The sequence below is a fragment of the Acipenser ruthenus genome, chromosome 14 (assembly GCF_902713425.1).
Source record: "Acipenser ruthenus chromosome 14, fAciRut3.2 maternal haplotype, whole genome shotgun sequence".
NCBI lineage: Eukaryota > Metazoa > Chordata > Actinopteri > Acipenseriformes > Acipenseridae > Acipenser > Acipenser ruthenus.
Window position 1 is genome coordinate 1,051,588 of NC_081202.1, and position 24,726 is coordinate 1,076,313.

Consider the following 24,726-nt stretch of genomic DNA (forward strand, 5'->3'; position numbering starts at 1 on the left):
GTTTGTTCTCTGGTCCTCGTTGGCAGGTCTCTCTGCTCATGCTCAGTTCTTGATGAGAGGCTGTAATGAAGGTACTCTGTTCTCTCTGGTCCTCGTTGGCAGGTCTCTCTGCTCATGCTCAGTTCTTGCTGGGAGGCTGTAATGAAGGTACTTTGTTCTCTCTGGTCCTCGTTGGCAGGTCTCTCTGCTCATGCTCAGTTCTTGCTGGGAGGCTGTAATGAAGGTAGTTTGTTCTCTCTGGTCCTCGTTGGCAGGTCTCTCTGCTCATGCTCAGTTCTTGATGGGAGGCTGTAATGAAGGTACTCTGTTCTCTCTGGTCCTCGTTGGCAGGTCTCTCTGCTCATGCTCAGTTCTTGATGGGAGGCTGTAATGAAGGTACTCTGTTCTCTCTGGTCCTCGTTGGCAGGTCTCTCTGCTCATGCTCAGTTCTTGATGGGAGGCTGTAATGAAGGTACTTTGTTCTCTCTGGTCCTCGTTGGCAGGTCTCTCTGCTCATGCTCAGTTCTTGATGGGAGGCTGTAATGAAGGTACTTTGTTCTCTCTGGTCCTCGTTGGCAGGTCTCTCTGCTCATGCTCAGTTCTTGATGGGAGGCTGTAATGAAGGTACTCTGTTCTCTCTGGTCCTCGTTGGCAGGTCTCTCTGCTCATGCTCAGTTCTTGCTGGGAGGCTGTAATGAAGGTACTTTGTTCTCTCTGGTCCTCGTTGGCAGGTCTCTCTGCTCATGCTCAGTTCTTGCTGGAAGGCTGTAATGAAGGTAGTTTGTTCTCTGGTCCTCGTTGGCAGGTCTCTCTGCTCATGCTCAGTTCTTGATGAGAGGCTGTAATGAAGGTACTCTGTTCTCTCTGGTCCTCGTTGGCAGGTCTCTCTGCTCATGCTCAGTTCTTGATGGGAGGCTGTAATGAAGGTACTCTGTTCTCTCTGGTCCTCGTTGGCAGGTCTCTCTGCTCATGCTCAGTTCTTGATGGGAGGCTGTAATGAAGGTACTTTGTTCTCTCTGGTCCTCGTTGGCAGGTCTCTCTGCTCATGCTCAGTTCTTGATGGGAGGCTGTAATGAAGGTACTCTGTTCTCTCTGGTTCTCGTTGGCAGGTCTCTCTGCTCATGCTCAGTTCTTGATGGGAGGCTGTAATGAAGGCACTCTGTTCTCTCTGGTCCTCGTTGGCAGGTCTCTCTGCTCATGCTCAGTTCTTGCTGGAAGGCTGTAATGAAGGTACTCTGTTCTCTCTGGTCCTCGTTGGCAGGTCTCTCTGCTCATGCTCACGTGGAGCTGCCCTATTACTCCAAGTTCCTGCTGATAGCAGCCTACCTGGCTTCCTTCAACCCTGCCCGTGCAGACAAACGCTTCTTCCTCAAGGTAAGCCACACCGCCCAGCCACCTGTCCAACCAGATCAAGCATTGAGGAATGCTACAAAGACGCTTTTGTCCAAATGTATCCAGTCCCTTGGCACCGTGATGCAATCTGTACCATTATTTTGTGGAAGAAAATGAATAAACCTAATTGGTTTACAGGGTTGGAAATAAGACTACTGTTGTGTACCAGTTTCATCCCTTCCAGGTTTTACTATGAGCTTGACGAGCTACAGTGTATAGGTAACAACCTTCCTCTTCACGTTTAAATGATGAGAGCGGCTCTGGAGCGTTCGATCTTCCTCTTCATGTTTGAGTGATGAGAGCGGCTCTGGAGCGTTCGATCTTCCTCTTCACGTTTGAATGATGAGAGCGGCTCTGGAGCGTTCGATCTTCCTCTTCACGTTTGAATGATGAGAGCGGCTCTGGAGCGTTCGATCTTCCTCTTCACGTTTGAATGATGAGAGCGGCTCTGGAGCGTTCGATCTTTTCACGTTTGTATGATGAGAGCGGGTCTGGAGCGTTCGATCTTCCTCTTCACGTTTGAATGATGAGAGCGGCTCTGGAGCGTTCGATCTTCCTCTTCACGTTTGAATGATGAGAGCGGCTCTGGAGCGTTCGATCTTCCTCTTCACGTTTGAATGATGAGAGCGGCTCTGGAGCGTTCGATCTTCCTCTTCACGTTTGAATGATGAGAGCGGCTCTGGAGCGTTCGATCTTCCTCTTCACGTTTGAATGATGAGAGCGGCTCTGGAGCGTTCGATCTTCCTCTTCACGTTTGAATGATGAGAGCGGCTCTGGAGCGTTCGATCTTCCTCTTCACGTTTGAGTGATGAGAGCGGCTCTGGAGCGTTTGATCTTCCTCTTCATGTTTGAATGATGAGAGCGGCTCTGGAGCGTTCGATCTTCCTCTTCACGTTTGAATGATGAGAGCGGCTCTGGAGCGTTCGATCTTCCTCTTCATGTTTGAATGATGAGAGCGGCTCTGGAGCGTTCGATCTTCCTCTTCACGTTTGAATGATGAGAGCGGCTCTGGAGCGTTCGATCTTCCTCTTCACGTTCGAACGCTCCAGACCCGCTCTCATCATACAAACGTGAAGAGGAAGATCGAACGCTCCAGACCCGCTCTCATCATTCAAACGTGAAGAGGAAGATCGAACGCTCCAGAGCCGCTCTCATCATTCAAACATGAAGAGGAAGATCGAACTCTCCCTCTTTTCATTACAGCACCATGGGAAGATAAAGAAGACAAACTTCCTGAAAAAGCACGAGAAGGTAAGAATGATTTACAAGATGGTCAGGTGTGAAATCAGAGCCACTGTATAGCAGGGTCAGCCACCCCATTGTACTGCAGTCCAGCCCAACCCAACCCAACCCAACCCAACCCGCTGCATTCCACTCCATTATTGCAATCCATTCCATTCCATTGTGTTTAATTCCATTCTACTCTCCTCCAGTCCAGTCTGTTCCACTCCACTGTGTGTCGGTGGGGATGAGTAAGACGTGGTATAGATCAAACTGCTATGCAAAGGGGTTCTTACTCGCAGCTGGTAGTGCCTTCTAGCAGGGTGCATTAATTGAAGCATTTGGTTATTTGTTTCACTCACCAAAACTGTGATATTAATACATGCCAGAGTGAAGAGCATACTCACTTACTGTGATATTAATACATGCCAGAGTGAAGAGCATACTCACTTACTGTGACTCCCTGAAGGAACAGCAACACAACTCCCAAATCATTACCCAGGAGTATGGACCTGGGCTGAGCAGAGCCCTTGAGATACACATCTCAACTACAAGGGGGTGCTGGCCATAGAACCATACAAGTACACAAGGGATTCCAAGAACCCCTAGTTCTTAGTCTTGCTGCTAACTGCATTTGGAGCTGTCTGAAATATAAAGTGTGAACTAAAATGTAAGAAATACATAAAAGCAAACCCACAAAAAACCCACACTACTTTTACATTGCGAGCGCTAATGGACCAGCCCATTTTCTTGCTCACAAAAGGCTCCATCAAGATGAATTGGAATACATCGTCTATTTGAAAAGGTTCAATAGTGTCTGGCTGTACAGGCGAGTTCACACAAGGAGGTCTGGAGTGTGTTTAATAGCAGCAGCCCCTGAGCTAGCTGAATGCAGCCTTTAGCACCATTCAGGGCTTTGTGGTGTAATTGGCTTTTCTCTCACATAAGTCAAGGCATTAAATCCCTACCTAAAAGGAATGAGTCTCTAACCAGCTGGAAAACGACCATCTCTAGGGCAGGAGTTCTGATATCGGAGCTAAACACGACCCATCTCTGGGACAGGGGTTCTGATATCGGAGCTGAACTCGACCCATCTCTGGGGGGCAGAGATAAGGAGGGCAGCGTGTTCTTCATTGAACCAGTGTTGGACACTAATAACACTTTCAGCTATCGATTTATCAGCTGAGCATGATCCTGTCAGTCACTTTTTCACTCCTGTTAATCGCTTCTTCCTCCTTAGTCTTTTTTCTCTTTTTCTCTCACTTTTCTGTTAGACTGATTTTTGCACTCTGCTTTTTAAACACCCCTCCAGAATATGTTTATGGTTGCAGTAGTAATTAATAAGGCGAGTATCCTTCGTTGTCTGAACCTCCCTGTACCAGTCGGAACGGGACCCTGTACCCTGCAGGACTGACCCAGTCGGAACGGGACCCTGTACCCTGCAGGACTGACCCAGTCGGAACGCGGGACCCTGTACCCTGCAGGACTGACCCAGTCGGAACGGGGCCCTGTACCCTGCGGGACTGACCCAGTCGGAACGGGACCCTGTACCCTGCAGGACTGACCCAGTCGGAACGGGACCCTGTACCCTGCGGGACTGACCCAGTCGGAACGCGGGACCCTGTACCCTGCAGGATTGACCCAGTCGGAACGGGACCCTGTACCCTGCGGGACTGACCCAGTCGGAACGGGGCCCTGTACCCTGCGGGACTGACCCAGTCGGAACGGGACCCTGTACCCTGCGGGACTGACCCAGTCGGAACGGGACCCTGTACCCTGCGGGACTGACCCAGTCGGAACGCGGGACCCTGTACCCTGCAGGATTGACCCAGTCGGAACGGGACCCTGTACCCTGCAGGACTGACCCAGTCGGAACGGGACCCTGTACCCTGCAGGACTGACCCAGTCGGAACGGGACCCTGTACCCTGCAGGACTGACCCAGTCGGAACGGGGCCCTGTACCCTGCAGGATTGACCCAGTCGGAACGGGACCCTGTACCCTGCGGTACTGACCCAGTCGGAACGGGGCCCTGTACCCTGCAGGACTGACCCAGTCGGAACGCGGGACCCTGTACCCTGCAGGACTGACCCAGTCGGAACGGGACCCTGTACCCTGCAGGACTGACCCAGTCGGAACGGGACCCTGTACCCTGCAGGACTGACCCAGTCGGAACGGGGCTGTGTGAACCGGCTTCTATTTAGGGAAGGTTTGGGAGGTGAAAGGTTGACGTTGTAGTAAATGGGGTGCAGTTCAGAGCTGTTCCCCCTGACAGTGGGCTGCAGTCGATGGCGTCGAGGGGGCTGGTTGATTAATGTGGGCTGGCTGCTGTGTGGCAGAGCTGTGGTTTGTGTTGGAGTCTGGAGCTTCTCCCCTGTCCTGTTCTCAATTAATCAAGCCCCCTCCTGTAGTGGCGCTCTCCCCCAGCACCGCACTCTCCCGGTCTGGATCATTCACGGCAGTGCCGGTCAGTGGAGCCTGTCCACACAGCAAGATAAATGAGTGTCCCTGGCCGGGTAGGGCTGGGCTGGCAGTGCTGCCATGGAGCCCCAGCAACAACTACCAAGCCTAGTCTTCCACCCCTGACTCAGTCACCATGATAATAATCATTAGAATCACAAAGAACCTTCCATGCAGCCAGCTGCCTCAAATTACATGAACAATTATGATAGGTTAGGAGCACAGGATCATTTTAAAAATAAAATACAAAAAAATGACAAAAACAACAAAGGGATGAATCCATTTTGTCCCGTCGTTTATCGATCTGTTCTTATTTATCGAGTCCCATGTCAGTGTGTCTCCTCGGTCTCTCTCTCCAGAGATATCTCTGGATCTCTGTGTGTCTGTTATCTGTTCTTATTTATCGAGTCCCATGTCAGTGTGTCTCCTCGGTCTCTCTCTCCAGAGATATCTCTGGATCTCTCTGTGTCTGTTATCTGTTCTTATTTATCGAGTCCCATGTCAGTGTGTCTCCTCGGTCTCTCTCTCCAGAGATATCTCTGGATCTCTGTGTGTCTGTTATCTGTTCTTATTTATCGAGTCCCATGTCAGTGTGTCTCCTCGGTCTCTCTCTCTCCAGAGATATCTCTGGATCTCTCTGTGTCTGTTATCTGTTCTTATTTATCGAGTCCCATGTCAGTGTGTCTCCTCGGTCTCTCTGACCAGAGATATCTCTGGATCTCTCTGTGTGTCTGTTATCTGTTCTTATTTATCGAGTCCCATGTCAGTGTGTCTCCTCGGTCTCTCTGACCAGAGATATCTCTGGATCTCTCTGTGTGTCTGTTATCTGTTCTTATTTATCGAGTCCCATGTCAGTGTGTCTCCTCGGTCTCTCTCTCCAGAGATATCTCTGGATCTCTCTGTGTGTCTGTTATCTGTTCTTATTTATTGAGTCCCATGTCAGTGTGTCTCCTCGGTCTCTCTCTCCAGAGATATCTCTGGATCTCTGTGTGTCTGTTATCTGTTCTTATTTATTGAGTCCCATGTCAGTGTGTCTCCTCGGTCTCTCTCTCCAGAGATATCTCTGGATCTCTCTGTGTGTCTGTTATCTGTTCTTATTTATCGAGTCCCATGTCAGTGTGTCTCCTCGGTCTCTCTCTCCAGAGATATCTCTGGATCTCTCTGTGTGTCTGTTATCTGTTCTTATTTATCGAGTCCCATGTCAGTGTGTCTCCTCGGTCTCTCTCTCCAGAGATATCTCTGGATCTCTCTGTGTGTCTGTTATCTGTTCTTATTTATCGAGTCCCATGTCAGTGTGTCTCCTCGGTCTCTCTCTCCAGAGATATCTCTGGATCTCTGTGTGTCTGTTATCTGTTCTTATTTATCGAGTCCCATGTCAGTGTGTCTCCTCGGTCTCTCTCTCCAGAGATATCTCTGGATCTCTGTGTGTCTGTTATCTGTTCTTATTTATCGAGTCCCATGTCAGTGTGTCTCCTCGGTCTCTCTCTCTCCAGAGATATCTCTGGATCTCTGTGTGTCTGTTATCTGTTCTTATTTATCGAGTCCCATGTCAGTGTGTCTCCTCGGTCTCTCTCTCCAGAGATATCTCTGGATCTCTGTGTGTCTGTTATCTGTTCTTATTTATCTAGTTCCATGTCAGTGTGTCTCCTCGGTCTCTCTCTCCAGTGATATCTCTGGATCTCTGTGTGTCTGTTATCTGTTCTTATTAATCGAGTCCCATGTCAGTGTGTCTCCTCGGTCTCTCTGACCAGAGATATCTCTGGATCTCTGTGTGTCTGTTATCTGTTCTTATTTATCGAGTCCCATGTCAGTGTGTCTCCTCGGTCTCTCTGACCAGAGATATCTCTGGATCTCTCTGTGTGTCTGTTATCTGTTCTTATTTATCGAGTCCCATGTCAGTGTGTCTCCTCGGTCTCTCTCTCCAGAGATATCTCTGGATCTCTGTGTGTCTGTTATCTGTTCTTATTTATCGAGTCCCATGTCAGTGTGTCTCCTCGGTCTCTCTCTCTCCAGAGATATCTCTGGATCTCTGTGTGTGTCTGTTATCTGTTCTTATTTATCGAGTCCCATGTCAGTGTGTCTCCTCGGTCTCTCTCTCCAGAGATATCTCTGGATCTCTGTGTGTCTGTTATCTGTTCTTATTTATCGAGTCCCATGTCAGTGTGTCTCCTCGGTCTCTCTCTCCAGAGATATCTCTGGATCTCTGTGTGTCTGTTATCTGTTCTTATTTATCGAGTCCCATGTCAGTGTGTCTCCTCGGTCTCTCTCTCCAGAGATATCTCTGGATCTCTGTGTGTCTGTTATCTGTTCTTATTTATCGAGTCCCATGTCAGTGTGTCTCCTCGGTCTCTCTCTCCAGAGATATCTCTGGATCTCTGTGTGTCTGTTATCTGTTCTTATTTATCGAGTCCCATGTCAGTGTGTCTCCTCGGTCTCTCTCTCTCCAGAGATATCTCTGGATCTCTGTGTGTCTGTTATCTGTTCTTATTTATCGAGTCCCATGTCAGTGTGTCTCCTCGGTCTCTCTCTCCAGAGATATCTCTGGATCTCTGTGTGTCTGTTATCTGTTCTTATTTATCGAGTCCCATGTCAGTGTGTCTCCTCGGTCTCTCTCTCTCCAGAGATATCTCTGGATCTCTGTGTGTCTTGTTATCTGTTCTTATTTATCGAGTCCCATGTCAGTGTGTCTCCTCGGTCTCTCTCTCCAGAGATATCTCTGGATCTCTGTGTGTGTCTGTTATCTGTTCTTATTTATCGAGTCCCATGTCAGTGTGTCTCCTCGGTCTCTCTCTCCAGAGATATCTCTGGATCTCTCTGTGTGTCTGTTATCTGTTCTTATTTATCGAGTCCCATGTCAGTGTGTCTCCTCGGTCTCTCTCTCCAGAGATATCTCTGGATCTCTGTGTGTCTGTTATCTGTTCTTATTTATCGAGTCCCATGTCAGTGTGTCTCCTCGGTCTCTCTCTCTCCAGAGATATCTCTGGATCTCTGTGTGTCTTGTTATCTGTTCTTATTTATCGAGTCCCATGTCAGTGTGTCTCCTCGGTCTCTCTCTCCAGAGATATCTCTGGATCTCTCTGTGTGTCTGTTATCTGTTCTTATTTATCGAGTCCCATGTCAGTGTGTCTCCTCGGTCTCTCTCTCCAGAGATATCTCTGGATCTCTCTGTGTGTCTGTTATCTGTTCTTATTTATCGAGTCCCATGTCAGTGTGTCTCCTCGGTCTCTCTCTCCAGAGATATCTCTGGATCTCTGTGTGTCTGTTATCTGTTCTTATTTATCGAGTCCCATGTCAGTGTGTCTCCTCGGTCTCTCTCTCCAGAGATATCTCTGGATCTCTGTGTGTGTCTGTTATCTGTTCTTATTTATCGAGTCCCATGTCAGTGTGTCTCCTCGGTCTCTCTCTCCAGAGATATCTCTGGATCTCTGTGTGTCTGTTATCTGTTCTTATTTATCGAGTCCCATGTCAGTGTGTCTCCTCGGTCTCTCTCTCCAGAGATATCTCTGGATCTCTGTGTGTCTGTTATCTGTTCTTATTTATCGAGTCCCATGTCAGTGTGTCTCCTCGGTCTCTCTCTCTCCAGAGATATCTCTGGATCTCTGTGTGTCTGTTATCTGTTCTTATTTATCGAGTCCCATGTCAGTGTGTCTCCTCGGTCTCTCTCTCCAGAGATATCTCTGGATCTCTGTGTGTCTGTTATCTGTTCTTATTTATCTAGTTCCATGTCAGTGTGTCTCCTCGGTCTCTCTCTCCAGTGATATCTCTGGATCTCTGTGTGTCTGTTATCTGTTCTTATTAATCGAGTCCCATGTCAGTGTGTCTCCTCGGTCTCTCTGACCAGAGATATCTCTGGATCTCTGTGTGTCTGTTATCTGTTCTTATTTATCGAGTCCCATGTCAGTGTGTCTCCTCGGTCTCTCTGACCAGAGATATCTCTGGATCTCTCTGTGTGTCTGTTATCTGTTCTTATTTATCGAGTCCCATGTCAGTGTGTCTCCTCGGTCTCTCTCTCCAGAGATATCTCTGGATCTCTGTGTGTCTGTTATCTGTTCTTATTTATCGAGTCCCATGTCAGTGTGTCTCCTCGGTCTCTCTCTCTCCAGAGATATCTCTGGATCTCTGTGTGTGTCTGTTATCTGTTCTTATTTATCGAGTCCCATGTCAGTGTGTCTCCTCGGTCTCTCTCTCCAGAGATATCTCTGGATCTCTGTGTGTCTGTTATCTGTTCTTATTTATCGAGTCCCATGTCAGTGTGTCTCCTCGGTCTCTCTCTCCAGAGATATCTCTGGATCTCTGTGTGTCTGTTATCTGTTCTTATTTATCGAGTCCCATGTCAGTGTGTCTCCTCGGTCTCTCTCTCCAGAGATATCTCTGGATCTCTGTGTGTCTGTTATCTGTTCTTATTTATCGAGTCCCATGTCAGTGTGTCTCCTCGGTCTCTCTCTCCAGAGATATCTCTGGATCTCTGTGTGTCTGTTATCTGTTCTTATTTATCGAGTCCCATGTCAGTGTGTCTCCTCGGTCTCTCTCTCTCCAGAGATATCTCTGGATCTCTGTGTGTCTGTTATCTGTTCTTATTTATCGAGTCCCATGTCAGTGTGTCTCCTCGGTCTCTCTCTCCAGAGATATCTCTGGATCTCTGTGTGTCTGTTATCTGTTCTTATTTATCGAGTCCCATGTCAGTGTGTCTCCTCGGTCTCTCTCTCTCCAGAGATATCTCTGGATCTCTGTGTGTCTTGTTATCTGTTCTTATTTATCGAGTCCCATGTCAGTGTGTCTCCTCGGTCTCTCTCTCCAGAGATATCTCTGGATCTCTGTGTGTGTCTGTTATCTGTTCTTATTTATCGAGTCCCATGTCAGTGTGTCTCCTCGGTCTCTCTCTCCAGAGATATCTCTGGATCTCTCTGTGTGTCTGTTATCTGTTCTTATTTATCGAGTCCCATGTCAGTGTGTCTCCTCGGTCTCTCTCTCCAGAGATATCTCTGGATCTCTGTGTGTCTGTTATCTGTTCTTATTTATCGAGTCCCATGTCAGTGTGTCTCCTCGGTCTCTCTCTCTCCAGAGATATCTCTGGATCTCTGTGTGTCTTGTTATCTGTTCTTATTTATCGAGTCCCATGTCAGTGTGTCTCCTCGGTCTCTCTCTCCAGAGATATCTCTGGATCTCTCTGTGTGTCTGTTATCTGTTCTTATTTATCGAGTCCCATGTCAGTGTGTCTCCTCGGTCTCTCTCTCCAGAGATATCTCTGGATCTCTCTGTGTGTCTGTTATCTGTTCTTATTTATCGAGTCCCATGTCAGTGTGTCTCCTCGGTCTCTCTCTCCAGAGATATCTCTGGATCTCTGTGTGTCTGTTATCTGTTCTTATTTATCGAGTCCCATGTCAGTGTGTCTCCTCGGTCTCTCTCTCCAGAGATATCTCTGGATCTCTGTGTGTGTCTGTTATCTGTTCTTATTTATCGAGTCCCATGTCAGTGTGTCTCCTCGGTCTCTCTCTCTCCAGAGATATCTCTGGATCTCTGTGTGTCTTGTTATCTGTTCTTATTTATCGAGTCCCATGTCAGTGTGTCTCCTCGGTCTCTCTCTCCAGAGATATCTCTGGATCTCTGTGTGTGTCTGTTATCTGTTCTTATTTATCGAGTCCCATGTCAGTGTGTCTCCTCGGTCTCTCTCTCTCCAGAGATATCTCTGGATCTCTGTGTGTCTTGTTATCTGTTCTTATTTATCGAGTCCCATGTCAGTGTGTCTCCTCGGTCTCTCTCTCCAGAGATATCTCTGGATCTCTGTGTGTGTCTGTTATCTGTTCTTATTTATCGAGTCCCATGTCAGTGTGTCTCCTCGGTCTCTCTCTCCAGAGATATCTCTGGATCTCTCTGTGTGTCTGTTATCTGTTCTTATTTATCGAGTCCCATGTCAGTGTGTCTCCTCGGTCTCTCTCTCCAGAGATATCTCTGGATCTCTGTGTGTCTGTTATCTGTTCTTATTTATCGAGTCCCATGTCAGTGTGTCTCCTCGGTCTCTCTCTCCAGAGATATCTCTGGATCTCTGTGTGTCTGTTGGGCACAGCTGTGTTTCAGAATTCCAGACACGTCTAAGAGTCTGCTGAGATATTCCAGTGACCTGGTTTAAAGGACTGAAGGAAACACGCTGCATGTGTTTTGAAGGACTTTTCCCTTTTTGTAGATCTTTATGCCAGTTCAAAGAGCTGCTCAAGCTCTTTGTCTGGATATAACTTCTCTCATCTGCAGAGCAGTGAGTGCTGTACATGGAGACTGAGACCCAGATTCAGTGCACTGCACATAGTGTGTCTTATGTCGAATGCTAGAAATGAGTTTGACATTTACTTTGACATTGTGGAATTGTACTTCCTATGATCTGTTTCTCATGTCCTTTGTGTGTCTGTCTAGCCTTATATTTGAAATTATTAACTATTTATTTGAACATTAACAAATACTGAGTATGGATTTATGTAACACATTTAAATAAATGATAGCTAGCTGATCACACAAATTTGAAATTAATTAATGATGTAAATGATCTCAGCTATTTTTTAAACCTGTGTTTAGTCTAATTAGTGATCGGTAACAGTGATGTCATAATTGTTAGCCACTTGATGTATTTAATTGACTCATGCTACCCTTTTTTACAAATGACTTGTAACCTGTTGAAGACGCGGACGTGTCGAAGCGCGTGGTTGTTTTACACAGTTTTTTATGTCAGTAAATAATCTTTGATGGGGTACCTGTCTCTCCATCTTTTTTGAATTGTTCGTCACCATTTGGATCTACATGAGAGTGCTGCTATACCATCTACTGCTACTAAATACAAGTGAGCTTACTCCCTGCCTGGGGGTCTGTGACGGGGTACTGCCCCGTCTTTATGATCATGTTGGGACTGGCAGGGAGGGGGTTAAAATTCCTCCCTGCCAGAAAAACATGTGAGAATGTGGCTGGAGCCCTAATTGAATAAGCAGCAATTATTGATTAATTGGGCTCCAGCCACAGGGGATAAAAGCCAGGGGAGAGGCCCTGGCTAAGGGAGAGAGTAGGAGAAAGAGAGTTCAAGAAGCAAGAGTGTGTTTGTATGTGGTGTTTTTCTGTTCCAGTGAAGGCAACGCCCAGCCTGGAAACCTTTATTTTTGTAAGTTTTGCTTTTTGCTTTGTGTGTATTTTATGTTTAAAACCTTTTTGTTTGGCCCTCGTGCCTATTTATTTTGTATTTTTGTTTATTAAAAATCTTTATTTTGAACTTAAAACTGTCTCTGAGTCTCAAACCTCGGTCCATCCTGTCACATTTGGTGTCAGAAACGGGAGAGCGCCACCTGGAGGCTCAGAGCAGTAATTTTTTTTTTTTTTTTTTCTTGAATTTTGGGAGTTTTTTTTTGAAAATGGGGAAGAGCAGACAGCGGCAAAGGCAGGAGAAGCAGCAGCCGAAGAAATGTAGGCTGCTGCAACAACAGCCACCCCAGCTGGAGGACCCAGCCAGTCTTTTCCCCTGGTGCTCTTGGTGCGGGAAGGTGGATCATCAATGGAGGTCCTGTCCAGATGGGCTACCAGCTGACTGGTGTGGGTACTGTGAGGTGGATGGCCACAACTGGGCAGGATGCCCCCACAATCGGGACCAGGAGCAGCTGCAAACCCCGTCCTCGGCAGCCATCCCACCACTTCCTACATCACCGCCTTCACCACCATCCCAGGAAATATGGGACTGGTTGATGCACCCTGAGGCAGACCTCTCCCACAACCTCCCCATAGTTGTCAACACACTGTGGCGTCGAGATGGGGGGAGGTGGGAAAAGTGGGAGGAACAGCATCACCCGGCGTCCTTCGCAGAGCTGGCCCTGATGGTCATTAATTACCTGGCGGTAGATATGGGAGACGCCCCAATCATTCCAATAAAGAAGGTGGAGCTGTCGTCCCGAGAGCCAGAGAGGGGTGAGCCATCGTCCCGAGAGCCAGAGAGGGGTGAGCCATCGTCCCGAGAGCCAGAGAGGGGTGAGCCATCGTCCCGAGAGCCAGAGAGGGGTGAGCCTTTGTCCCGAGAGCCAGAGAGGGGTGAGCCGCTGTCCCGAGAGCCAGAAGGGGAGGAGCCGCTGTCCCGAGAGCCAGAAGGGGAGGAGCCGCTGTCCCGAGAGCCAGAAGGGGAGGAGCTGCCGTCCCGAGAGCCAGAAGGGGAGGAGCCGCCGTCCCGAGAGCCAGAAGGGGAGGAGCCGCCGTCCCGAGAGCCAGAAGGGGAGGAGCCGCTGTCCCGAGAGCCAGAAGGGGAGGAGCCGCTGTCCCGAGAGCCAGAAGGGATGGAGCCGCTGTCCCGAGAGCCAGAAGGGATGGAGCCGCTGTCCCGAGAGCCAGAAGGGATGGAGCTGCCGTCCCGAGAGCCAGAGAGGGGTGAGCCGCCCGCAGAGGGAGACGAGCTGCCGTTCCCGCCTCCGCCAGCAGAGGGAGACGAGCTGCCGTTCCCGCCTCCGCCAGCAGAGGGAGACGAGCTGCCGTTCCCGCCTCCGCCAGCAGAGGGAGACGAGCTGCCGTTCCCGCCTCCGCCAGCAGAGGGAGACGAGCTGCTGTTCCCGCCTCCGCCACTAGAGGGAGAGGGGCCGCCGTTCCCGCCTCCGCCAGCAGAGGGAGACGAGCCGCCGTTCCCGCCTCCGCCAGCAGAGGGAGACGAGCCGCCGTTCCCGCCTCCGCCAGCAGAGGGAGACGAGCCGCCGTTCCCGCCTCCGCCACCAGAGGGAGCCGGGCCGCCGTTCCCGCCTCCGCCACCAGAGGGAGCCGGGCCGCCGTTCCCGCCTCCGCCACCAGAGGGAGCCGGGCCGCCGTTCCCGCCTCCGCCACCAGAGGGAGCCGGGCCGCCGTTCCCGTCTCCGCCAGCAGAGGGAGCCGGGCCGCCGTTCCCGTCTCCGCCAGCAGAGGGAGCCGGGCCGCCGTTCCCGTCTCCGCCAGCAGAGGGAGCCGGGCCGCCGTTCCCGTCTCCGCCAGCAGAGGGAGCCGGGCCGCCGTTCCCGTCTCCGCCAGCAGAGGGAGCCGGGCCGCCGTTCCCGTCTCCGCCTCCCGAGGGTCCGCTGCTGCTGCCGTCGCCTCCCGAGGGTCCGCTGCTGCTGCCGTCGCCTCCCGAGGGTCCGCTGCTGCTGCCGTCGCCTCCCGAGGGTCCGCTGCTGCTGCCGTCGCTTGGGGTCTTCGGGGATCCTGCTTCGCCTGGGGTCGCTACACTGTGGCCGGAGCCCCACGGAGGGGAGTTGCTGACCATGAAGAGGGGGAGGGAGGTCAGGAGACCAGCTCCCCCAGCTGCACTTTCGCGGCAAGATGGTGTGTGGCCGGAGCCCCAGAAGAGGGAGCTGCTGGCCACGAAGAATTGGGTGGTGCCGGACGTCCCACCATGGCCACCCCCATGGACACTGTGCTTCCCCCTCTTCTGGGACTGAGACTGAGGGGGGAGGTGGCCATTTAGGCCATGTTGTGCTTGGCACAAGGGGGGGGATATGTGACGGGGTACTGCCCCGTCTTTATGATCATGTTGGGACTGGCAGGGAGGGGGTTAAAATTCCTCCCTGCCAGAAAAACATGTGAGAATGTGGCTGGAGCCCTAATTGAATAAGCAGCAATTATTGATTAATTGGGCTCCAGCCACAGGGGATAAAAGCCAGGGGAGAGGCCCTGGCTAAGGGAGAGAGTAGGAGAAAGAGAGTTCAAGAAGCAAGAGTGTGTTTGTATGTGGTGTTTTTCTGTTCCAGTGAAGGCAACGCCCAGCCTGGAAACCTTTATTTTTGTAAGTTTTGCTTTTTGCTTTGTGTGTATTTTATGTTTAAAACCTTTTTGTTTGGCCCTCGTGCCTATTTATTTTGTATTTTTGTTTATTAAAAATCTTTATTTTGAACTTAAAACTGTCTCTGAGTCTCAAACCTCGGTCCATCCTGTCACAGGGTCTTTTTTTAAAATGTTTTTTTATTAATTCTTTCTTTCTCAAATTCTCACTATTTGGCAGACTTCTTTTGTAGTCTCTGTTTGAATGTTTCTGTTTCTGTGTTTCAGTATAGCTGTGTGGGTGGGTTCGATGTCAGGCAGCCCCCCAGTCTCTAACTCCCACTCTGTCTCTCTCAGACCAGTAACCACCTGCTGGGACCGAAGCCCTTCCCCCTGGACCGCCTGCTGGCCATCTTCTACAGCATCGTGGACAGCCGAGTGGCTCCGACTGCCAACATCTTCTCACAGGTCAGTGGAGCTGCACTGTGTCCGATACACAAACACACAGGCAGTGTAGTGGATCGGTCAGTGTGACCCACACTGCAGTGCTGGCGCTGTGTCCCTCACTGCTACACAAACGCACGGGCAGTGTAGTGGATCGGTCAGTGTGACCCACACTGCAGTGCTGGCGCTGTGTCCCTCACTGATACACAAACGCACGGGCAGTGTAGTGGATCGGTCAGTGTGACCCACACTGCAGTGCTGGCGCTGTGTCCCTCACTGATACACAAACGCACAGGCAGTGTAGTGGATCGGTCAGTGTGACCCACACTGCAGTGCTGGCGCTGTGTCCCTCACCGATACACAAACGCACGGGCAGTGTCGTGGATCGGGCAGTGTTCTCTTTGAGAAAGGGATCTCAGGCCTATTGCACAGAGAAATCATTGGCCCCTTTCTTTCTGATCTCGTCTGTAACTGATTAGAAATCTCAAAACAGATCCTGCAGTAATCAGGAACTCTTAAACGCAGTGTTTTCACAAGTGTGTCGCGTGTTCTCTGCACTGGCTGCCCTCTGTGCACAGGGAGCGATGACCAGGTGTGTCGCGTGTTCTCTGCACTGGCTGCCCTCTGTGCACAGGGAGTGATGACCAGGTGTGTTTCGTGTTCTCTGCACTGGCTGCCCTCTGTGCACAGGGAGCGATGACCAGGTGTGCCGCGTGTTCTCTGCACTGGCTGCCCTCTGTGCACAGGGAGCGATGACCAGGTATGTCGCGTGTTCTCTGCACTGGCTGCCCTCTGTGCACAGGGAGCGATGACCAGGTGTGCTGCGTGTTCTCTGCACTGGCTGCCCTCTGTGCACAGGGAGCGATGACCTGGTGTGCCGCGTGTTCTCTGCACTGGCTGCCCTCTGTGCACAGGGAGCGATGACCAGGTGTGCCCCGTGTTCTCTGCACAGGGAGCGATGACCAGGTGTGCCCCGTGTTCTCTGCACAGGGAGCGATGACCAGGTGTGCCGCGTGTTCTCTGCACTGGCTGCCCTCTGTGCACAGGGAGCGATGACCAGGTGTGCCCCGTGTTCTCTGCACAGGGAGCGATGACCAGGTGTGCTGCGTGTTCTCTGCACTGGCTGCCCTCTGTGCACAGGGAGCGATGACCAGGGATCCTGAGAAACCCTTTAATGGTGATTTGGGTGATTTTTCTCCTGCATGATTTACAGTAGATCTCTCTCAACCTCGTGGATAACGTTTACTTCCCTGGTTTCTAATTCCACACGTTTCCTTTTTGTAATTTCCTGCTGTTTCTTAACTGTAGGTTCCTTCCTTTCTTAATTTGAACCCAGTGTGAGCAGTGTGCTGTTGATGAACTTCACTGATTGCCGTGGTATTTGCATGACGCGCTTTGCTCCTGTGCAAAGCACATCGCATTTTAAATCAGGAGTGCCTTTGCCAAGTGGCTTCATTTACTTTATTTACCCTGCCCTTCGATTCCCTTAACACTTACAATCACCCGTGCAGTTCATACAACCAATCAACTGATACTTATTACAGTGTTAAAAAGCCTTGCTTTTCAGTAGGTTCAATTCAAATCTATATGACTGTTAGGATGATGTGTCCATCTATCCCGGTGAAAATAAATAAATACAATCACAGTAAATGCAATACAGCCAGCTGTCCACACGATGGCAGCAGTGGCTCACGTATACAAGCTGCACCTCAGCACTGCTGATACAGGCCCTGACCCTTATTGAGTGAGATTAAAAGCTCTAAAAGCACGAGTGCCGATGAGTCTGGCTCTTTTGCACAGTGGTTAAGGCGCGGGGTCGCAGGTTCACGCCCAGTGTCTGCCCGGTTACACAGACGCTTGTTCCAGAGTCAGTCCTGCTCTGTTTATCTCTCACACATGTACCAGTTTAACTTACAGTAAGCAAACACGCAAAGAAACGCTAGCAGAGCGTACACCGTGGAAAACTGAACCACATGTCTCCCAAGGATTGAAAACAAAGCTGAGATTCAGATAAGGATCACGTGACAGGGAAGACACACAAGGGAGTTGACCAGAAGAATGGATCAGATTCACAGAAGCGCTTGTGAAATCCTCTTCTGATGTCAGGCTTTTCCCACAGTGCTTTTCACCTGTTCTCTGTGTTGCCATTCGATTGGAAAGCTTGTCCATCTTCGCCTGCACTGAATTCTCCAATCACACTCCCTCGGACTTCTCAGGGTGTCCGATACACCCAGCAAAGGGACCGGCATCTCACTCCAGGTCTGAAAGCCAAGGGGCCAAACTCAAGCCTAGTGGGACCAGCCTCCACTCGCTGTGTCTGTCCCCGTGGGTGTGGAATTGGTACAGGATGTACTGCTGGACTGAACTCGGGACCTGCTGCACCAAAGAGACAACAAGATCAAGGAAGAGTTGTGCTGTCTGAGCTCAGCAGATAATTCACATTCTCATACCAGAGCTGACTGACTGACTGTCTGCACGCTCTCATACCAGAGCTGACTGACTAACTGTCTACACGCTCTCATACCAGAGCTGACTGACTAACTGTCTACACGCTCTCGTACCAGAGCTGACTGACTGACTGACTGTCTGCACGCTCTCATACCAGAGCTGACTGACTAACTGTCTACACGCTCTCGTACCAGAGCTGACTGACTGACTGTCTGCACGCTCTCGTACCAGAGCTGACTGACTGACTGTCTGCACGCTCTCATACCAGAGCTGACTGACTGACTGTCTGCACGCTCTCATACCAGAGCTGACTGACTGACTGTCTGCACGCTCTCATACCAGAGCTGACTGACTAACTGTCTACACGCTCTCATACCAGAGCTGACTGACTGACTGTCTGCACACTCTCATACCAGAGCTGACTGACTGACTGTCTACACGCTCTCATACCAGAGCTGACTGACTGACTGTCTACACGCTCTCGTACCAGAGCTGACTGACTGACTGACTGTCTGCACGCTCTCGTACCAGAGCTGACTGACTGACTGACTGTCTGCACGCTCTCATACCAGAGCTGACTGACTGACTGTCTACACGCTCTCGTACCAGAGCTGACTGACTGACTGACTGTCTGCACGCTCTCATACCAGAGCTGACTGACTGACTGTCTACACGCTCTCATACCAGAGCTGACTGACTAACTGTCTACACGCTCTCGTACCAGAGCTGACTGACTGACTGACTGTCTGCACGCTCTCATACCAGAGCTGACTGACTGACTGTCTACACGCTCTCATACCAGAGCTGACTGACTGACTGTCTGCACGCTCTCGTACCAGAGCTGACTGACTGACTGTCTGCACGCTCTCGTACCAGAGCTGACTGACTGACTGACTGTCTGCACGCTCTCATACCAGAGCTGACTGACTGACTGTCTGCACGCTCTCATACCAGAGCTGACTGACTGACTGTCTGCACGCTCTCATACCAGAGCTGACTGTCTGTCTGCACGCTGTCATACCAGAGCTGACTGACTGACTGTCTGCATGCTCTCATACCACAGCTGACTGACTGTCTGCACGCTCTCGTACCAGAGCTGACTGACTGACTGTCTGCATGCTCTCATACCACAGCTGACTGACTGTCTGCACGCTCTCGTACCAGAGCTGACTGACTGACTGTCTGCACGCTCTCATACCAGAGCTGACTGACTGTCTGCACGCTGTCATACCAGAGCTGACTGACTGACTGACTGCACGCTCTCATACCAGAGCTGACTGACTGACTGACTGTCTGCTCCCAGTGCTGCTGAGACCTGCCCTGCTTTTAATGTGACCTTTGTGAATGTTTGATGTTAATGTAGCCTGACAAAATAATTATATTCACAGGGAAGCCTGAGGGCGTGTTTAAAAAAATGTATTTGAATGCGGTCAGATTAGCATTGCTGCCCAGGGCCAGGTGGAAAACAAGGACGCTTTTTGTTCTGTTGGGAGGGAGCAGGGAGATCAAGTCAATCTCCTCTTACTGCCCACCAACCCTAACCAGTGGATGTTATTGAGGCACTGAGCCCCGGAGGCAAGGCTCTAGCCTGGGAAATCTCTGTCTGGACTGGTGCGTGGCTGGACCGGACCAGCAGGGGGTGTCGATACGTAGTGAGGTGGACTGTCCCAGCCTCCCTAACCCAGAGCGAGCTCAGAGGCCAGTACAGCGCTCCCCGTGGGCCCTAGCCTAGGCTTCCAGCTCACCCTGCACTGCAAGCTGTAGTACGTTTACTAGCAGAGCCACAGGGACGCCCTTGACGTGCCTCATTTGAAACCGGTACAATTGAATTTAAAATCTCATTAGTCAAAGTAAGTTAAGCTAATACCACATTTCAGGTGGGTCCGGATTTGGGTTAGGGTGAGATCAACAGGTTTTCTGAAGTCGTACCCCCCTCGCTTCGGGCAGTAAGGGGTTAACAGTGAGTGGGAGAAACTGGCTCAGGGCACCAGTCTGTTCCAGTTTGGAGTTTGGAAAGAATCGGAGAATAAACAGCAGAGCTCTGTACCCAATTAGCGGTGTTTCGTATTTAAGGCTGTGTTTCTGGGAGATCTGGGAAGGTCGTTCGGAGGTTGTTTGCTTCTTGTGGGCTCGGGGAGTGTGGGGGGCTGGTGGGCTTTAATGTGCTGCTGATTGAAATTTCTCAATTCCAGATCTTTTCCCTTGCCGGCCCCCCCCCCCCCGATATTAGCAATTTGTTTTCAAAGGGGGTCCTGTCTTGGCCGTTCAGAGTTATCTTTCTAACAGCAGAACAATTAACACGTTGATCAGAGCTCCAGAATTAAAAAGGTTTTTGAAATTAATCATTTGTTTTTATCTAGCTGCAGATCCAGTTGGTGGCCAGCATTATTCAAACACTGTTGAAATCTGAGCCATGTGTTCTGGGCAGCGTCTCTCAGTATAATGAGGTTTGACAGGAAGGAGATTTGCTTGCAATTTATAATAAAGAAACAGGAGGAAAACAGTCTAATTGCTGTCTTACTGGAGAGATGAGGGGTTTAGTGGAGGCAGTCATGGAGGGACGGGCAGACGTCACATCAGAACTGCTTATCCTGTTGTCATGAAACTGGGTGTTAATGGTATTTAGTTATTGGGAGCATCACATTGGGGTCCTTGACTGATAGCTGTGATATTGAATTTGGCGGGGGCTGTGTGTCCACGACGTTGTTGTTGTTGCTTTTCATTATTGTCTTTCTGTGATCGACCCACAGCTGAGCCGATTGAGGAGGAGAGTGAACTCTGCCCATCCTGGAACATAAGAACATTTTACAAACGAGAGGAGGCCATTCAGCCCATCTTGCTCGTTCGGTTGTTAGTAGCTTATTGATCCCAGAATGTCATCAAGCAGCTTCTTGAAGGATCCCAGGGTGTCAGCTTCAACAACATTACTGGGGAGTTGGTTCCAGACCCTCACAATTCTCTGTGTAAAAAAGTGCCTCGGATTTTCTGTTCTGCCCCTTTATCTAATCTCCATTTGTGACCCCTGGTCCTTGTTTCTTTTTTCAGGTTGAAAAAGTCCCCCGGGTTGACATTGTCAATACCTTTTAGGATTTTGAACGTTTGAATCAGATCGCCGCGTAGTCTTCTTTGTTCAAGACTGAATAGATTCAATTCTTTTAGCCTGTCTGCATACGACATGCCTTTTAAACCCGGGATAATTCTGGTCGCTCTTCTTTGCACTCTTTCTAGAGCAGCAATATCCTTTTTGTAACGAGGTGACCAGAACTGAACACAATATTCTAGGTGAGGTCTTACTAATGCATTTTAGAGTTTTAACATTACTTCCCTTGATTTAAATTCAACACTTTTCACAATATATCCGAGCATCTTGTTAGCCTTTTTTATAGCTTCCCCACATTGTCTAGATGAAGACATTTCTGAGTCAACATAAACTCCTAGGTCTTTTTCATAGTTCCCTTCTTCAATTTCACTATCTCCCATATGATATTTATAATTATTATTATTATTTTTTTTTTATTTCTTAGCAGACGCCCTTATCCAGGGCGACTTACAATTGTCACAAGATATCACATTATACATTATTTCACATTATACAGATATCACATTATTTTTACATACAATTACCCATTTATACAGTTGGGTTTTTACTGGAGCAATCTAGGTAAAGTACTTTGCTCAAGGGTCCAGCAGCAGTGTCCCCCACTGGGGATTGAACCCACAACCCTCCGGTCAGGAGTCCAGAGCCCTAACCACTACTCCACACTGCTGCCCATTTTTATTGTCTGCGTGCAATACTGCACATTTTTATTGCCTGCGTGCAATACTTTACACTTTTCTCTATTAAATGTCATTTGCCATGTGTCTGCCCAGTTCTGAATGCTGTCTAGATCATTTTGAATGACCTTTGCTGCTGCAACAGTGTTTGCCACTCCTATTTTTGTGTCGTCTGCAAATTTAACAAGTTTGCTTACTATACCAGAATCTAAATCATTAATGTAGATTAGGAATAGCAGAGGACCTAATACTGATCCCTGTGGTACTCCACTGGTTACCTCGCTCCATTTTGAGGTTTCTCCTCTAATCAGTACTTTCTGTTGTCTACATGTTAACCACTCCCTAATCCATGTGCATGCATTTCCTTGAATCCCTACTGCGTTCAGTTTGAGAATTAATCTTTTATGCAGGACTTTGCGGTGTCGCGCTGGTACACAGTGTGTGTGTGAGTTAGAGAGAGAGAACTCCCTGCTCTCCCCATTGTCCTGGTGTCGCACTGGTACACTCTGTGTGTGTGTGTGTGTGTGTGTGTGTGTGTGAGAGTTAGAGAGAGAGAACTCCCTGCTCTCCCCATTGTCCTGGTGTCGCACTGGTACACTGTGTGTGTGTGTGTGTGTGTGTGTGTGTGTGTGTGTGTGAGTGTGAGAGTTAGAGAGAGAGAACTCCCTGCTCTCCCCATTGTCTTGGTGTCACACTGGTACACAGTGTGTGTGTGTGTGTGTGTGTGTGAGAGTTAGAGAGAACTCCCTGCTCTCCCCATTGTCCTGGTGTCGCACTGGTACACTGTGTGTGTGTGTGTGTGTGTGTGTGTGTGTGTGTGTGTGTGAGAGAGAGTTAGAGAGAACTCCCTGCTCTCCCCATTGTCCTGGTGTCGCACTGGTACACTGTGTGTGTGTGTGTGTGAGAGTTAGAGAGAGAGAACTCCCTGCTCTCCCCATTGTCTTGGTGTCACACTGGTACACAGTGTGTGTGTGTGTGTGTGTGTGAGAGTTAGAGAGAGAGAACTCCCTGCTCTCCCCATTGTCCTGGTGTCGCACTGGTACACTGTGTGTGTGTGTGTGTGTGTGTGTGTGTGTGTGTGTGAGAGTTAGAGAGAGAGAACTCCCTGCTCTCCCCATTGTCCTGGTGTCGCACTGGTACACTGTGTGTGTGTGTGTGTGTGTGTGTGAGAGAGTTAGAGAGAGAGAACTCCCTGCTCTCCCCATTGTCCTGGTGTCGCACTGGTACACTCTGTGTGTGTGTGTGTGTGTGTGTGTGTGTGTGTGTGTGTGTGTGAGAGAGTTAGAGAGAGAGAACTCCCTGCTCTCCCCATTGTCTTGGTGTCACACTGGTACACAGTGTGTGTGTGTGAGAGTTAGAGAGAACTCCCTGCTCTCCCCATTGTCCTGGTGTCGCACTGGTACACTGTGTGTGTGTGTGTGTGTGTGTGTGTGTGTGTGAGAGTTAGAGAGAGAGAACTCCCTGCTCTCCCCATTGTCCTGGTGTCGCACTGGTACACTGTGTGTGTGTGTGTGTGTGAGAGAGTTAGAGAGAACTCCCTGCTCTCCCCGTTGTCCTGGTGTCGCACTGGTACACTGTGTGTGTGTGTGTGTGTGTGTGTGTGTTTGTGTGTGTGTGTGTGTGTGTGTGTGTGAGAGTTAGAGAGAGAGAACTCCCTGCTCTCCCCATTGTCCTGGTGTCGCACTGGTACACAGTGTGTGTGTGTGTGTGTGTGTGTGTGTGTGTGTGTGTGTGAGAGTTAGAGAGAACTCCCTGCTCTCCCCGTTGTCTCGGTGTCGCGCTGGTACACAGTGTGTGTGAGAGAGTTAGAGAGAACTCCCTGCTCTCCCCGTTGTCCTGGTGTCGCACTGGTACACTGTGTGTTTGTGTGTGTGTGTGTGTGTGTGTGTGTGTGTGAGAGTTAGAGAGAGAGAACTCCCTGCTCTCCCCATTGTCCTGGTGTCGCACTGGTACACAGTGTGTGTGTGTGTGTGTGTGTGTGTGTGTGTGAGAGTTAGAGAGAGAGAACTCCCTGCTCTCCCCATTGTCTTGGTGTCACACTGGTACACAGTGTGTGTGTGTGTGTGTGTGTGAGAGAGTTAGAGAGAACTCCCTGCTCTCCCCATTGTCTCGGTGTCGCGCTGGTACACAGTGAAGTGGCTGCTCTCAGTAGAAGCTTTTCATTCCTCAGAGCTCCTGTTTGTTTCCCATGCTTTCTCTGCTTTTGAACTTTATTCTCCTCAAGAAACATATTAAGTTGATTGGCTACTACCTTCTCCAAGATCTTAGCTATAAAAGGTAAATTGGAGATCGGTCTAAAATTGCTCAAAACTAGGATGTAAACTAGGATTTTGTACAATACAACACGCACCCCTGAGCCGCCTGTGCCAAGCTGTCCAGGTGCTTCATTTTAAATGAGGCGTGTGACCAGCACAGCCGAGAGGCTTGAAGCTGTGGTCTCAGCATTGCCATGGAAGCCCACTCGCCCCCAGTCCTTCAGCCCAAACAACTAGGCCATGCTGCATCCTTTTCTCCATCAAGCTTTTCTCATATATTATTTAATAATGTCTCTTTTCAGAGTAAACCAGGGCTGCTTCATTTTTTTATCTCTCATGAAATATGTATAAATAGTCATTCTGAACGTACTGTAGTGGAAGAGAAGTTTCAGCAGGACATTGTTGAATAAGCTGCAGTAATCGTGTCTACAGCGTTGAGCACATGTGTTTTTTATGGTGTAGTGTATCTGGATGTTTGTTTCTGGTCTTCAGACCGTGCTGCTGGGGGGGGCTAATGCAGTACACCCCCCACTCTGAGGTCATATGAACTGCCACCTCGCTCCTGTCCTGGAAGCTGAGGGCTGCAGAGAGGAAGGCTGGTGTGCAACACAAGTGTTTCATAAGAACAGAAGACATCCCAGAACGAGGAAAGGCCATTCGACCCACCTGTGCTCACTCGCTTCGGTGCCAGCGTGGTCCGTTAGTACTCAGGAGAGGATAAACAAGACCCCCTAACCAGGTTAGTATGGCAATGAAACCTCTGGGAATCCGTGGCTAGACGGACCGCCCTTCCTCCAGGCGGCTCGCTAAAGGTCTTATTATGGTCACAGAGGGTTATACAGTGTTGTCATGACAGCATCCAGTCTTTTCTTGAAGGCTCTGATAGTCTCTGCTTCGGCAGCCTGTTCCAATGGTTCACCACCTTTTCTGTGAAAAAGCTCATTCTCTCGGTTCTGAATATTCCCTTCTTCAGATTCCACCTGTGGCCCCTGGTTCTGTTCTCTGTGACCTGAGAGAAATAAT

At 49.7% G+C, this 24,726-nt stretch overlaps 1 protein-coding gene across 1 annotated transcript in view; it reads left to right on the forward strand.

Moving 5' to 3' along the window:
- Positions 1 to 24,344, forward strand: part of LOC131697463 (origin recognition complex subunit 5-like) — a 52,267-nt gene extending 27,923 nt beyond the window's left edge. The window contains exons 11-14 of the mRNA XM_058986487.1: positions 1,241 to 1,353; positions 2,575 to 2,622; positions 15,140 to 15,250; positions 24,196 to 24,344. Coding sequence (XP_058842470.1) covers positions 1,241 to 1,353; positions 2,575 to 2,622; positions 15,140 to 15,250; positions 24,196 to 24,240 — 317 coding nt within the window. The 3' untranslated portion in view covers positions 24,241 to 24,344. The remainder of the gene's footprint in view (positions 1 to 1,240; positions 1,354 to 2,574; positions 2,623 to 15,139; positions 15,251 to 24,195) is intronic.
- The last annotated feature ends 382 nt before the right edge of the window (positions 24,345 to 24,726 follow it).